A 16386-nucleotide genomic window follows, 5' to 3' on the forward strand; every position below is an offset into this window, starting at 1 on the left:
CTTCTCTGGAATACTCTATCCCAGACAATCAGATTAACTCCCAATTTCTACAGCTTCAAGCGCAAACTTGACAGGCCTATCACAATTCCTAATGTAAACCCATCGTTTCAGGCTAACTTTGTATGTCCAGGCACAATCTGCACGTTAAAGGACACGACTGTTGATGGCTCATACAGTTTTATGTTTGTGTAATGGCAGTATACTCTATTACGAATTTGTCTGACCATTGTATAAGCAATGCTACCTACTATGCCGCTCCTGCTACCTCTTGTGTCACTCCCTCTACCTCATAGATTGTAAGCCCTTGCGAACAGGGCCCTCAGTCCCAATGTGTGAAGTGATTATTTCTTTGCAATGTATCTTTTTGTCTGTACTTAAACCCTACAAATTGTACAGTTCTGCGGAATATGTCAGCACTATATAAATAAGATGTATTATTATATTGTTTTACTGTTATGGCTTGTTCTCTGATGCTACGGACAAGCTTGGCACTGCATTTCTACCAGAAGTGTGGTTCTCTGTCTTCCAGTTGAGTCATAAATTCTCTATTTCATGTAAAGCTCAGAAATCAAACTACAAATTTCTCTCATGATGGTACAGAGTGCCTTCTGTTCTCCATGAGATCTTTCCTTCCTCTTCAGTTCACTGTTGGCAATGTAGCACTGGTTGGGGCACACTGCTACACATCCAGTGAAATTGTACTTTTTTGCACCCATTTTGGCATGAAGTTCAGAAAATCAGTAAAAAATATGCAAATCTATTCTCCTGGATAGAATTAGGAGAACAGAGTGCACTCTGTACACCACCCTATAGAGGGCAGCATCCTTAACATCATGAACGACTCAGTTATAAAGTCTTTTAGTCATAATGTGGATTTAATTGCTAAATCAGTATTTCTGTCCCAAAAGGAACAGATTCCCAGCTATGGACAGCGCTGTTTCGGCCTATTGGGCCATCCTCAGCATAGTGTAGGGATACTGATTTAGCAGAGTGAGAGACTATAGACCAGGGTTTGGGGACACTCGTCCACATTAGGGAGAGCGTGTGCCTAAATAGGCAGTACGGAGACTTACAAGGAGAATAGATTTGCATATTTTTTACTCATAATCCCTAGCGGAGCAGGAATGACTTGTAAGTCTCCGTACTGCCTATTTAGGCACACGCTCTCCCTAATGTGGACGAGTGTCCCCAAACCCTGGTCTATAGTCTCTCACTCTGCTAAATCAGTATCCCTATGCTATGCTGAGGATGGCCCAATAGGCCGAAACAGCGCTGTCCATAGCTGGGAATCTGTTCCTTTTGGGACAGAAATACTGATTTTTAAATCCACATTATGATTAAAAGACTTTATAACTGAGTCGTTCATGATGTTAAGGATGCTGCCCTCTATAGGGTGGTGTATAGAGTGCACTCTGTTCTCCTAATTCCATCCAGGAGAACAGATTTGCATATTTTTTACCCATAATCCCTAGCGGAGCAGGAATGACTTGTAAGTCTCCGTACTGCCTATTTAGGCACACGCTCTCTCTAATGTGGACGAGTGTCCCCAAACCCTGGTCTATAGTCTCTCACTCTGCTAAATTAGTATCCCTACGCTATGCTGAGGATGGCCCAATAGGCCGAAAAAGCGCTGTCCATAGCTGGGAATCTGTTCCTTTTGGGACAGAAATACTGATTTAGCAATTAAATCCACATTATGATTAAAAGACTTTATAACTGAGTCGTTCATGATGTTAAGGATGCTGCCCTCTATAGGGTGGTGTACAGAGTGCACTCTGTTCTCCTAATTCCATCCAGGAGAATAGATTTGCATTTTTTTTACCCATAATCCCTAGCGGAGCAGGAATGACTTGTAAGTCTCCGTACTGCCTATTTAGGCACACGCTCTCCCTAATGTGGACGAGTGTCCCCAAACCCTTCAGAAAATCATTAAGACAGTCACTGGGGTGGCTCTGTAAAGATGACCCTGCTCCTCTTCTGCTCTCTATTTTCCACACATAAACTTAATAATCTTGTTCATAAACTGATTGGCTTCATGTTAGTGGTGGTCAGATCCATCACCCATAGGATGTGGAAATACACTTCATCCCCATGTCTGACAGCCTGACTTCAAGAGTTCCTATACTTCCAATGTATGGAGGACCTGGTTGCAGAACTCAGGTCATATGATTTGGCTCCTATGGAACACTTTTTATTACAATTCCACCTTTCAATCCACCTTCCTCACCCCACCTTAGAGCCTCCCTTCCAGTCCAATCCCCATCTCTCACCACATCAGATTCATCCTATCCCCTTCTAGGCACCGTTCCCCGTTTCCTCTCCAGACAATTGATATTATTCTTTCACTATGATATGTTCTACTCTCAGTTAATTATTTCATTTGTGTTGTAGTGTTCTAGCAAATGTTGCTCTGCTGCTTTCCGCATCTATTGCCTTAATTATTTTCTCCTTCCTCTGTATGATGTCTCCCCTTTCATTCTTCTCCCCTTCCTCCTAATTTAACATTGTTTCTGCTGTTGTTTCTTTTGATTGTCCTGATAAAGCTTTAATGATGAAAAATTAATAGAAATGTTCTATCACAACCAAAGCACTTTTCTCACATCAGTGCTAGTCAGTACCTCTCCATATATTTGCTGCATTGTTTCTAACTAGAAAGTTATAGAGCAGATTCTTCCTCTAGTCAATGTCTGCAGTGTATGACACCTAGTCTACACCCACCAGTTCAGAGAGGAATGATAACCATATATAAAGTATGCAGAGAGTAACCTGCTAAATACTGCAGCATATAAATCATCCAGTGAACAGAAATAGTTTTACATGTTGTACACGAACAGCAGCTTTTCCTGAAAAGTCGAACAAAATGACAGGATATCCTTTTAAGTGTAACTCCCATTTTATTTACCTTTTTTTGCTATAGAAAACAGGCTGTACAGTTCCCATTAGCAATGCTCTAACTAATAGAGATGAGCGAACACTGTTCGGATCAGCCGATCCGAACAGCACGCTCCCATAGAAATGAATGGAAGCACCTGGCACATACACTTTGCCGGCAGCCGGTCGCCATGCCGGGTGCTTCCATTCATTTCTATGGGAGCGTGCTGTTCAGATCGGCTGATCCGAACAGTGTTCGCTCATCTCTACTAACTAAGGATTACCAGGGATACTCTGATCATACACATGTACTCAATGCAATATGTAGAGCTGAAGCATTTACCAAAGATCACTTCATATGGCTGTATCTTCGTTTTTATACCACCTAGATAAATGTTTTTTTCAGAGATTCTAAGCTTTCATATGATGCCAAGATTGAAATACTAGCTGTAAGATAATTAGAGATATCACTAGTTAAAAACACAGTCAAGAATGCAATTTTATATGCATCATTTGCTGCTGCTTATTAACATCAAATTCCCAACTGTGTTTTTAACTAAAGATATCTCAGATTCTGTTATAGCTAGTACTTCAATTTTGGCATCATATAAAAGCTGAGAATCTCTCAGAAAACCATTTATATAGGTGATATAAAACCGAAGATACCGCCATTCACAATACAACTATGTACAGATCTTCCCTAGTAACAGCTCAGTTAGAGGGTTGCAAAGGAGAATGTTTCAGCCTGTTTTATAATAAAGAGTAAGTTAGATAGCTTAATAATGTATATTACAAAAATGGTCACCAAACACCCCCTGACACAATAATGAAAAAAACAAATGTGAGTTACACATTAAGTGAATTGTAACTCTGCAACATTACAATGGCAGTAATGCAATGCTTTAACAGAGTTACATTTTGTTCTGAGTAATTCACTGTAGAATGATCAGCCACATCAGTTCCAGTTACTTAAACACAGTCTTATTTTTAATATTGTAACATAAAACCATTTCATTTGTTGCATTGTAAAACATTTAGAATAAGAGGTTAATAAAAAAGAATTGACTATGAAAATATTCACTGAGCTAGCAGTGTTAGTCTTCATAAAAATAAAAATGTGAATATCTGCTTGGGCTTTATTCCCAATAGTCTTCCTTCTGTTTTGTCTTTCTATACATTATATAGTTCTATATACAGGGTTCTCATGCAATTTGGTCTCCCTTGGACAGTTCTGTATTTTACACTATCATGAGCAGGAAATATTGCACAACTAGTAATTCTGTTTGAATCCAAACACAATCCTATAGCTAAGGAATATAGCGGTGCCTTCATGGCCATGTAACATGTATCTGTCATACTATATAGTATGTTTTATGCTTTAGATTCAATGGAGCCTCGAAAATGCTTTTACACTTATTGAACAGCTAAACATCCTTCTTTGTCTGCCATTGCTGTTTGCCTCTATTGCGATGTAAGTCTGTAGCATACTGTTCTGTAAGGTCAGGAACAAGCTGTTCTGCTATTTTAACTCTATTGCTTGATGTTTTTTCCTTTCTTATTTTGTTTGTGCACAACAGATCAGACATATCACTTTCCATAGAACACCTAGGGATACTTGGAGCAGTCTGTGAGACTTTTTCTTCAAAATGGCCTTCTTTTATGCAGTGATTGGTAAGTACTTCTTTTTCTTTGGAATTTCTCCATTTCATTCTTCTATTCTGAAACCAGATTTTAACCTGCAAATACAGGACATAAGATATTGTTGATTGATGTGTAAATGTTTATTTGCTTTTAGAAACTACCTAACCTCTTCCTGACATCTGCCATACTATCATGGATGCTGGATTTTTAAAGATGGTGGTGGCTCTGAAGCAGGGTGAATGCCATAGCTACGGGGTATCTGCTGTAATGTACAGAGGAGACCTGGAGCTAATGCTGCAATCAGAGTTCACTGTGAGTTCAGGTATTGCACTTACTGGTTTAAAAAAAAAAAACCCCGGGGCCAGTCCTCACCAGCCCCAAGTCTTTAGCATTACAGGTCGGCTTCCACACGGCGAGATTGCAGAAACTATCCTGTTCCTATGGCAACTGGGAGCCTTATAAAGGCTCCTAGGCCTGCCATGAGAAAATAACTATGAGCAGCCTCAATAGTTATGTTGCAAAAGTCCCATAGACTGCAATACAGTTGTGAATCGTAAGTGGTTTCTCTATAGATTTAATATTGGAAGAAAAAAATGCAGAGGTAAATACAGCAGAAATTGTGTGAAAAAATGCTGTGGAAAGAAAAGGAATGGGTTTTTGCTCATTTTTTTTCTGCAGCATCTTTCAGCTGTATTTTACTGTGTGGGGCCTTAGCAACAGTAAGACCTATCACTTTCTTAGAAGGCATGGCATACGGTTTTCAATCTACCCATATAAAGTTAGTATGAGGGAAGGCAAAGTAGTCAACATTTGTTTATTGCTTTAACTGACCATACACTAATCAGTTTCTTTAAGGAGAAAATATGGCAAAAAAGAAAATCTTTTGTGGCATCTTCATGGTAATTCAAGCCTCAAAGCTAAAGGCCAACTCCTGGGACTCCCGAAGATCAGCACATTGAGGGGATCCCTACATTTTTACATAGGCACCAAAGACCCTTTATTGTGCTGCTTGGCAGATGTCCTGGTGTTTAGACCCCCCACCAAACATTGCTGGCCTATCTTTTAAATAGGTCATCAGGGCTATAGGTCATCTATCTTGGGAACAGGCCATCAATAAGTTCTTGAGGACCCCTTTAAAAAAAATTAAAATCAGTTTGTAATAGTGCCACCTCAGATTGTTCTTCCGTGAGAGCTCTAACAACAGATCATCAGTGTCAGTATACAGATATATAAGATGGGGTAAAGCTATAAAAAATCATTAGCATATGTCTCTAGTCTCTAGCTTCATTACAGAATCTGCTAATACAGACATTTTAGGAAATAGTTTTAATAGTAGTAAGAAGTGCAGCACAATATAAGAACTGACGTGACATATAGATTTTTGTCATAATGCACTGTACCTGAGACTCCTTTAAGGAAAGGTTAATTGCAAGTTTTTTCCTGTCAGCTTTGCTGATGTACTTTTGTTTTTGGAACATTTTCTCAAGTGCCTTTCTCTGATCATCAGAAAACACTGCTCGTCTTAAGATTACTCTTCTTGTTTTGGAGTTGGAATCTTTAGGTAGTACATGAAGTTCACGAGTGTTTCCTTAACAAAAATAAAGAAGTGGACTAAATGAACAATTTTATTGTTACAGAATGCTCTTGTTTATTGAATTCATAAGGAACTATAATTAATACTAATAATTTTAGAGTAATTTACTACATACATAATGTATTATACTAGCCCTGTCACAAATGATCAGAGGTTAGCTGTGGTTAACACTTATTACATTTTCCACTGACCTATAGCATACACATAAAAGGCTTTAATCCTTTACACAAGATAGGGAGTAGCATACCGATCAGGTATTCTGATCGCCAGGCACCCCACCAATAATGGGAACTGGGGTCCGTCTTATTCCTCTGTCTGAATGGATCACAAGACTGCGCATGCGCACTGTAGCTCCATTCATTCTCTAATGCAGGATCAGAGATAGCCATGGACAGCAGTATACATGATTCACCTGCCCGCTACAATTTGGACAGGCTTATGGGAACCAATCAGCATGTTTTTCCCTATCCTGTAGAAATAGGAAACGTTAAAGGTTGGACCAAACCCTTTAAGAGAATATGCATATATCCATACAACGATTCTGTACTATCAGCATATTATATTTAGCTGTAGTATGCACCCACTGGCTTCTATGGTGTCATGATATAATTCTATATGCCTACAATTTTATATGGAGGCATCTGAGGTTGTATTCTGTATATATCCATCAGAAAGAAAACTTGACAGATCCCGTCGGACATTATATTATGGTAATACCCTTTGTTTCTAGGGGACCATCTTCATAATACAGTTTTATGGTGGCACAATATGAAGGAGCTGTTCATGGGGAGTTCAGTGCAGATGGTCAAATGAAAATGATCATATGGCCGACAACTATCACCTCTGAATAGCTATCATATTCTATTCTGGAGAACACCGACACACATAGAGCATAAGATATTGGTGCCAGACACTAAGAAAAAAAGTGATATACAACATAATAAATCAGATTCTCTACTATTTCTATTGTCTATGTCGATTGTACCACTGTTTGTGCAATGTTATATTTAGGGCTAATTTATACCATTATGTTAGCAATGGTGTGTGTGCTATTTAACTATTCCTAATAGAGTATGTCACCATCAATATCAGAAGCCAAGCAGTGTGTTTCATGTAATAACTTAGCATTCATGTGATGATAGCACAATTTCCTTCTTGATGCATCAGAAGTTGCTTTTGTCTCAATTGAAACAAATTGGTGTGAACAAGCCCTAATAAATTGCTCCTTACAGTTGCAGCGAGAAGTGTCTCCGTAATGTGTACAGCAATATTGATTTGACTTTTTGTGGTAGACCACCATGGAGTGAGGAAAAGGTTTAGTCATGGTTTTCATTTTTCTATTGTCATTCATTGCCTCCTTGTTAAATGGACAATTAATAGGACACTGTGAAAACTGGGCATCAGTCTGGGTTAATAAACAGTCCTGGCAGTTGATAATGTGACCTATGTATTCAACCAGTTTCTCTATATACTCATCTCACGCTTTTAATCCCTTTTCAGGTAATAGAGGTTACAGGAGAAGATGAGCTTAAAAGAGTCTATAAAAGTCATTTTTATTCACTGCTTTATTTTTCACTCAAGTGTTTAAATGCTGTTCAGAGGTCCTATTGGAATGTGACAGAGGATAAAGGATTGTATATAGTTCTATGCTTCATAGCTGTACAAAAGGGCAAATGACCCTTGCCGAGGCCTTTTCAGCATGAAATGGTCCCTAAAGTTCATCTGCACAGTGAAAAATTGTGGTAAAGTCGCGTGTGGATGAGTAAAGAGAAAGTGGCGATTGGTCATGGTACTGTCATCCATTCTAATGCAATCCAGGCATGGTAAGATGCTCTGTGGGAAAGTATCAGCCCCCTTCAGAGCCGCTCTTAAGCTTGCAGCTCATTAAACGACCACCATTTATTGCCTCACTTGTCTCAAACTATTCACTTTAACAACTGTTGAACTTTATTAAAGCCAGCAAAATTACCCTATAGTGTAGCCTGCCTAAGACTAAAACTTCAAGTGGATGTTTTGAAGCTGGAAATAAATGACTAAAATAATAATAATAATAATTTTTACAATTTATTTGGGTGTCTCTTTGTTCATTATTTTTACTGACTTATAGATGTTTTTTATATATTTAAAAATATATTATATTGTAAATCTAGCAATATACTACATACAATCCTATCAAAGTCATTTCATATGACATCTATCACGTAAACACTCGATTTACATCTATCCTTAATTTAGTATAAGTCCTTAGCAGTACATTAAGCATTGTGTCAAAGATGAAGAATGCAAGAGTTCCAGATATTTTGGGAACAAGGAAGCTATTAGCCTCTTGTATAGCCGGTTTAGTTTCCATTGGGGCATTTTCAATTGTTCAGTTCCTATATAGGATAAATCTTCAGAAGGGACGCTGAATAAGACTGCTGTGATTTTTCTTAGGAATTAGCGTCTCACTATTGCATCACCAATTAGCTTTCTAGGACCCATTAAATCCTGCTGCTCTGGTTTACAAAATAACTGAAGCATTACTGATGAAGCATAAAGACTTACTCGGAAAAGCAGTGGGGGAGGCTGGGTGCTGACAGGACCTACCACAGCAGGCAGCGTAGAATGGCGGTGATTGTAGATAGAAGTATTTAGAAACACCTGCAAAAGTACAAATGGATGCATACATTTCAATGTAATCCACCAAGAGAATTTCATTCATTGAAAAAGTGACAAGAATAATCAGGATTAATCTGAAGAGAAAGCACATTAGTAGAAAAGTGACGTTTATTCAAAAGGCAGAGGTTTTAATGGTTAAAATGTAGTCCATGATGTCAGTAACAAATGATTGTTCGTGCTAGAAATAACATGCTGAAAGTAAGTTTATTATATTTTATGAATTACACTAATAATCTTCATATTGATCATTTTTATTTATATACTTATTACTTGCTGACATATTCCACAGCACTTTTCAACTTATTCATTACAGAAAAACATAACTAAACAATTCAAATGCTTTCAGTGAGGACCCTGCTCACAAGAGCTTACAATCTATGCAGACATGGTCACCATGGAAATATGTTACCATGCAAATACTTATCTTGTTTAGTGGTCCAGTCATCTTTTATAAGAAACTGGTTAGTATAAATGATCAAAATATATACTTAATTTTTGAAGATTTTACTGAGTAGCATAGATCAATGTATAATACTGGAAATGCAGTTCATATTTCATATTCTGAGGCATGGTTTCTCATCACTCTCCCATACAGCCCATGGTTCACATCTGCGTTCACTATTCCATTCGGGGAGTCCGCTTGGGGAATATGGATAAGGGCTCGTTCACATCTGCGCCCGGTCTCTGTTATGCCGGTTTCCGTTTCCTGCCCGAAACTGGGCAGGAGATGGAAACCTGCAGGCATTTTTCAAACCCATTCAAATGAATGGGTTTGAAAAGTGTCCGGGCCGTGATCGCCCGTGAGCGTCTTCAGCTCTCCGTGACGCAACCGTTTTTTTTTTGTTTTTTTTTTAACTGGACACAAAGTTGGACATGCAGCACTTTTGTCCAGTTTGATAAAAAACGGTTTCACCGCGGAGAGCACAAAACGCTCACTGGTGCTCGCGGCCGGACACGGTCTGTCAGGTTTCCATCTTCTGTCTGCAGAAGATGGAAACCTGAGAACGGAGACAGGACGCTGGTGTGAAACCAGCGTCAGGCCCCACGTTGTGAAAATGCAGCATTTTTATGTTGCAGTTTTTGCTGTGGTTTTTTTTGAGCCAAAGTCAGTTATGACTTGAAAAGAGGAATGAAAAATATAAAAGTAGTATTTAGACGATTCCTTTCTGATAAATCAACTACTGACTTTGTCTATAAAAAAAAAAAAAACTACTGCAAAAAACTGCAAGAAAAGACTCTGTTTCTGTAACGTGGGGCCTTAGCCTAAGACCAGGGCGCCATGTAGCATAAACGACTCAATTTGGAAATGGTGTTTTACTGTGCTGGAAAAGTGGATGGGATTCTGGCTAATCTCATCCACACATTGCAGAAAAATATCCGCAGCAGACATGTCAATTATACCTATGGAAATGCTGGCATATAGTATAGGTATAGTAGAAGCAGAAAGTTTACAGAGAAAAACTCTGCAAACTCTCTGTGTAAAGCGTTATGGGAAGAACAGCGTTTTCTGCCACAGTTTTCCCGGCAGCATTTAATTTGACAACTGACCCTTTTTAGTTTACTGTATATTGTGTACAAACAGTTTATTCAGATACAATATGCATAATAGTCTGCACATAGATAAACCAGCATGTATCAGACTTGTGTATACCTTTCTGGCTCAACTTGTTCAATATTTATCAACTGGTACATCCTATTACATTTGGAAGAACTTGGACAGTTAGGATCTAGGGAGGGGAGATATGGTACTACAGCCTTGCAGCGCTGGAGTCCTTGGTTCGAATCCTGCTAAGAACAATATCTGCAAGGAGTTTGTATGTTTTCCCCGTGTTTATGTGGATTTCCTCCAGGCACTCCGGTTTCTTCCCACACTCCAAAGACATACTGATAGGGAATGTAGATTGTGAGCCCTACAGTGACTGTCAGTGTCTGTAAAGTGCTGTAGAATATGTATTTTATAAGAATTACGTGGTGTTTCCAGTGGGCCTCCAAGTTTTCACGTACAATATATGCACTGGGCTTCAGCAGTAGGGCTTACCTGAAGCTCACTTCAGAATTATTATTTACAGTATTTATTAGTGACCAGAACTGGGAACTGATGCACACTATGAGGCACGTTATTGTACCCTGTGGTCTATACTAAGACTTATCTATATATATGATCACTACTGAAGCTGTTCTCTTATCAAGCAGCAACATGATAAACAATTAACTAACACTAAGGTTCATATCTGTCTTGGTATTCCATCCAGACTCCCCCCCCCCCCCGAACGGAATACCGAACGCAACTGCAAGTGGTTTGCCAGTGAAAGCACACGGACCCCACAGACTATGGGGTCTGTGTGCTTTCAATGCACACCACTTGCAGTTGTGTTCGGTATTCCGTTGGGGGGGGCCAGACTCCCGAACGCAGATGTGAATGAAGGGTAAGCTGGTAAAAGCCGAGTCACTAGAAATGTGAGTGTAGAATGTTATAAAGCCTTTTCCGGAAAATAAAAATAGGCTACGTTTCCAATATATGCTCAAATGGCCATACTACTACCAAATAAGCATAGCATTTTGTATTATCTTTATAAATAATCCATGGTCATGGTACAAGTCATATTAACCCCTTCCCGACATACGCCGAAATCAGGAGTTGAGTGGCTGCCATAACCACTGAGTCTCTGCTGTATTGTGGGCTTTAAGGTCCCTGGTGGAGACACCGCCATTTGGATGAGGCTCACCAGAACCTGGAACGAGATATGGGGCTGGTGATCCATTGCCATAACAGCCGTGATCTTATTGAAGGCTTGTCCGGCATTCATTTGTATGACAGGCTGCTTTATGCTGCCTGTCATATAAATGCTGGTATTTTGCATTGTATTGTATGTATTGCAATAGTGATCAGACCCCCTGGGGTTCAATAGACTTAGGTGGTCTAATAAATAAAGTAAAACTACAAAAATATAAAATAAAAAGTATTAAAAATTCAAATCACCTCCCCCTCCCTTTCCCTAGAATACATATAAAAGTAGAAAATAACCATGAAACGCATGCACATTAGGTATCCAAGTGTCTGAAAATGCCTGCTCTACAAACTCATAAAAACAGCTTTTTTCCCGTATGGTGAATGCTGTAGTAGGAAAAAAAAGACACCATTTTTTGCTGTTTCGCCTCTGATAAAAAATTTTAATAAAAAAATTATCAAAGCAATACACATTCCCCCGAATGGTATGACTTAAAAGTACACCTGGCCACTCAAAAAAGACACCATATGCATCTCCGTACATTGAAATATAACAAAATTACAGGTGTCAGAATATGGCAACTAAGAAAAAAAAGATTTTTTGCAAACTTTTGGATTTTTGTTAAGGGGTTAAAATGTAAATATAACTGTACAAATTTGATATCCTCTGAATTGTACGGAAGCATAGAATACAGGTGATGTCATTTTGGCTGTACAATAAAAAAAAATGTAAAATCAAAACCTGTAAGAAAGTCACACAAATATACTTTTTCTCCAGTTCCTCCCCTTTCTGATTTTTTTTCAGCTTTCCAGTATATTGTGCAGAATAACAAATGATACCATTATGAAGAAAAATTAAGCCTTCATAAGGGTCTGTGAACGGAAAAATAAAAAAAAGTTATGGGGTTTTGGAAGAAGAGGAGTCAAAACAAAATCGAAAAAATGCCTCTGCCTATAAAAAAAAGTGTGCTATGTAAAGTTTTATTATGTGAATACAGATATATTATTACAATATTCTAAGTTATCAAGTTTTACTTTTCGGTACAATAAAATTAATACATTGTAAGAATCACATCACACTGCGGCTTATGAAATTATAACAAAATGATACATATTTCTCACTTAGTAGTTGCATGTATTGTTTGTATGTTGCATTGCATGTTTATGTTAGAATAATAATCACAATGACAAAACCCACAAACATATCACTTAGAGAATTCTGATTTAGTATTGCAGTAATGGGAGATTATCAGGTAGAAAAGCACCAGGTGATACAAAATACATGGTCATGGTTCATTCTCTAACCACTATCTACAAGCGTACAATCATCACATGAGAACAGATGGTACGTGCCAGCTGCTGAATTGGCTGGTTTCGGGAGAATGGTAAATCATCGTCTCATTAATTAATCATATTATTGTTTAATTTGGTGTGAATTACTTGGCCACTTCCATTACCTACATAGACGTCTCATGGTGTGACTTTCCAGCAGAAAATTGAACAAACATCATTAAGTGTAACTATAGTCAGTAGGTTACCGCTGTAATGACACTTTATAGGTAAGGTATTTCAAATATTCAATCATTTTGATGCACAATAATTTTATATCAACTTGTCACATTTTACTTTTAGCATAACTATAACACAATTGTGTATATACGTCAATAGGTTTTGTATATATCCTATCCAAGCCTGACCACATGTTCATTAGCATATACACAGAGACTGGCTATACAGTATATTATATCAGACAGAACATACCTGTGGTAGGGAGGGGATCAGCTGTTTGGAGATATGGAACCTGAAGCCCATCTGATGGATTAATGAGGTGAAAAGCCCATGTTGCAGGATATGTACCTCCCAAGGGGCTGATTTGTTCCGCTGCAGGACACAGTGTTCCTGGCAAAGTGCTGCAAGTTACAGGAACATACTTCATAGCAGGCTGCTCAACATCCCTCAACAGATTTTCAATTAAGAAACTTCTACCTATACCTCCACAACCATGAGGCTCCCTGGTGTGGTAGGGTGATGGAGACTGTGCCATCAGGTCCCAGTTCACAACATGGGATGACAAAATTCCAGGCATCATCCTCTAAACACAATTATATTCTCTGTAGTAGTCCAAAAGTGGCTGCGGTCAAAGCAGAGTTTATGGTGACCAGCCTTGGTTTGTACACAGGGAAATGTCACTAAAATAGTTGCAGTTACAGATGAAGCTCTATGAAGCCTCCTCTGAGATAAGAAAAGCAGCTCTTCGGGGGGAAGGTGTGTCCAGTCCATTCATTCATTCACTATACCAAGTGGGTATGGCATGGACAACAATTAACTGCTGCTCATGGATTATATGCAGCCTGGAGCTGCTATACTGAGTCCTCTACAATAGGAGCTGCTGTTCTTTAAGGGGAAAGGCATATATCCATATACAGCAGTTACTGAGAATATGAGCATTACACGCTCTGTGGCCTTAAAAAGTTTAACAACTTTGTATTGCTGTGTAAATGGTAAGGAAATCATATACAGAGATGTTTTCATGAGATTGTGGAGCATGTTTATTACACTGATCAATAGTCCATAGTCATCCATACATGTTATTTGTCACATTGAACGGAACTCATTATTACTCAGTTTATGCATATAGCAAAACTGTATGGATAGCTCTGGCACAGCGACACATAGATGTCTTTTGGGTCCATATTATGTGAACCGCACCATGTGCAACCCATAGTCAACCCTTGAAACTTTACTTTATAGCATTCCACATGCTGGAATATGACATAATTTCATATGGTCTGTAATCCATGAGTTAAAACTCTGCCTGTATAGAATCAGCATGGACCAACAACATGTTATAGAGCCCATAATAAGGATCTGTACAACAAAGATCCATTATACACAGATTGCTCATGGTTTGGTTTTTATACAAACGGTGTTTAATGTTTTTAATGCCAGGGCCCTATGTTGCAAAAATGCTGCAATTTGGCAGCGGTAAAAAAATCAACATTTTACAATACCTGCAAGGTATCTACCACATTGCAGAAAAATATCAGCAGCGGAAATGCTGCGATTTCAAAAACTGTTACGTTTCTGTAAATTGCAGCATGTCAATTATACCTACAGAAACTCTGGTGTTTTCTGTATAGGTATAATAGACACAGAAAGCCTGCAGAGGAAAATTCTGAACATTTTCTGTGAAAAACACTGCAGAAAAAAGACTCTTTTTGGTTGTGGCTTGCTACTTGGGGACTTTATCATAATATTTAATTTCACTTATTTTAACTCAGAAGACAATCTCCATGTTGTATGTTTCATACTAAGAGTTATCATACCTTTGGAGTAACTTGTCAGTCTGTTATTAATAGAGATGAGCGAGTACTGTTCGGATCAGCCGATCCGAACAGCACGCTCGCATAGAAATGAATGGACGTAGCCGCAACACGGGGGGTTAAGCGGCCGGCCGCCGTCAAAGCGGAAGTACCAGGTGCTTCCATTCATTTCTATGGAGCGTGCTGTTCGGATCGGCTGATCCGAACAGTACTCGCTCATCTCTATTAATAACAGATTGACAAGTTACTCCAAAGGTATGATAACTCTTAGTATGAAACATACAACATGGAGATTGTCATCTGAGTTAAAATAAGTGAAATTAAATATTATGATAAAGCCCCCAAGTAGCAAGCCACAACCAAAAAGAGTCTTTTTTTCTGCAGTGTTTTTCACAGAAAATGTTCATAATTTTCCTCTGCAGGCTTTCTGTGTTTATTATTCCTATACAGAAAACGCCAGGCGAGTTTCTGTTGGTATAATTGACATGCAATTTACAGAAACGTAACAGTTTTTGAAATCGCAGCATTTCCACTGCTGATATTTTTCTGCAATGCGGTAGATACCCTGCAGGTATTGTAAAATGCAGATTTTTTTTACTCGCTCATCTCTAGTTATTAACCATATTTTTTATTTCAGATCATCGCTGGTGATTGGTTTTTGACTATTAAAAATATTGTTGGCAAGGTAGAAGAAACCAGTGTAGTTCTGTTCAGAGCTTTACTGTACATGCAATACTAATATTAGGCTCGATTCACATCTGCACCTGGTGTCTGTATGGAGATTCCGTTTCCTTCATTTCTCTCCTCATTTTTAGCCCTTTTTGGGCAGAAACTATGCAGAAACCATAGGGACCCTATGACGGTCTATGGGCTCCATGGGTTTCCTAAGGTGTCAGTTTTTTATGTAGATTAGGTTTCCGTTCGGGGGGTCACCAAGTGGACCCACCGAACAGAAACCAGAGTGCAGATGTGAACCTAGGCTAGGTTCCTTTAATACAGCATCCACTTGCATGCTTACTGTATGCGCTGGGAATTCTCTTGGTGCATTGGGTAAACATAGCAACAGGCTCCCATTATACTCACAGAGGCCAAAAGAGTGTTTTTTTTTCTGCCTTTCTAGACAGAATATATTGGGGTTACCTTATATTCATTGTATGCCATCAGTACAGAAGGATAGTTCCTACTAAGTTCTAAGACATGCATTGCTGCATATAAAAGGTGCAAACACATTTGTATTTACTTTATCTTACTTTTTGTTTCATTGAAGTAAATGGGTGGAAAAAGAATAGAAATTGGATTACCACAACATCAAGCTACTATGCTTACATAATGAATATCTTAAAAAAAACAAAAACCGTATGCAAAGCTACTTCAAGACTTTAAAATTGCTGTGATTTGTTTCAGCAGAGTTTTAACCCCTTCCCGACATGCGCCGTAATAGTACGGCGCATGCCGGGTCTGTAACTATGGCGACCGCCCGGGAGCCGGGCTGCCGCCATAGCCGCCGGATGTCTACTGCTTTAAGCAGTAGACAACCGGCTCTAATGCCTCCGATCGGTCCCCGGACCGAT

General features: G+C 38.8%; 1 protein-coding gene across 1 annotated transcript; it reads right to left on the reverse strand.

The window, feature by feature from the left end:
• Positions 1–4295: 4295 nt before the first annotated feature.
• On the reverse strand, positions 4296–13581 carry DBX2 (developing brain homeobox 2). Its single transcript, XM_075275871.1, has 4 exons — positions 13254–13581; positions 8651–8746; positions 5913–6100; positions 4296–4607 (listed from the first exon to the last, which is right to left on the reverse strand). Exons 1-4 carry the CDS (start codon positions 13579–13581, stop codon positions 4296–4298), a joined length of 924 nt encoding a protein of 307 aa, XP_075131972.1.
• Positions 13582–16386: the final 2805 nt, after the last annotated feature.

Source organism: Leptodactylus fuscus, chromosome 5 (assembly GCF_031893055.1).
Source record: "Leptodactylus fuscus isolate aLepFus1 chromosome 5, aLepFus1.hap2, whole genome shotgun sequence".
NCBI lineage: Eukaryota > Metazoa > Chordata > Amphibia > Anura > Leptodactylidae > Leptodactylus > Leptodactylus fuscus.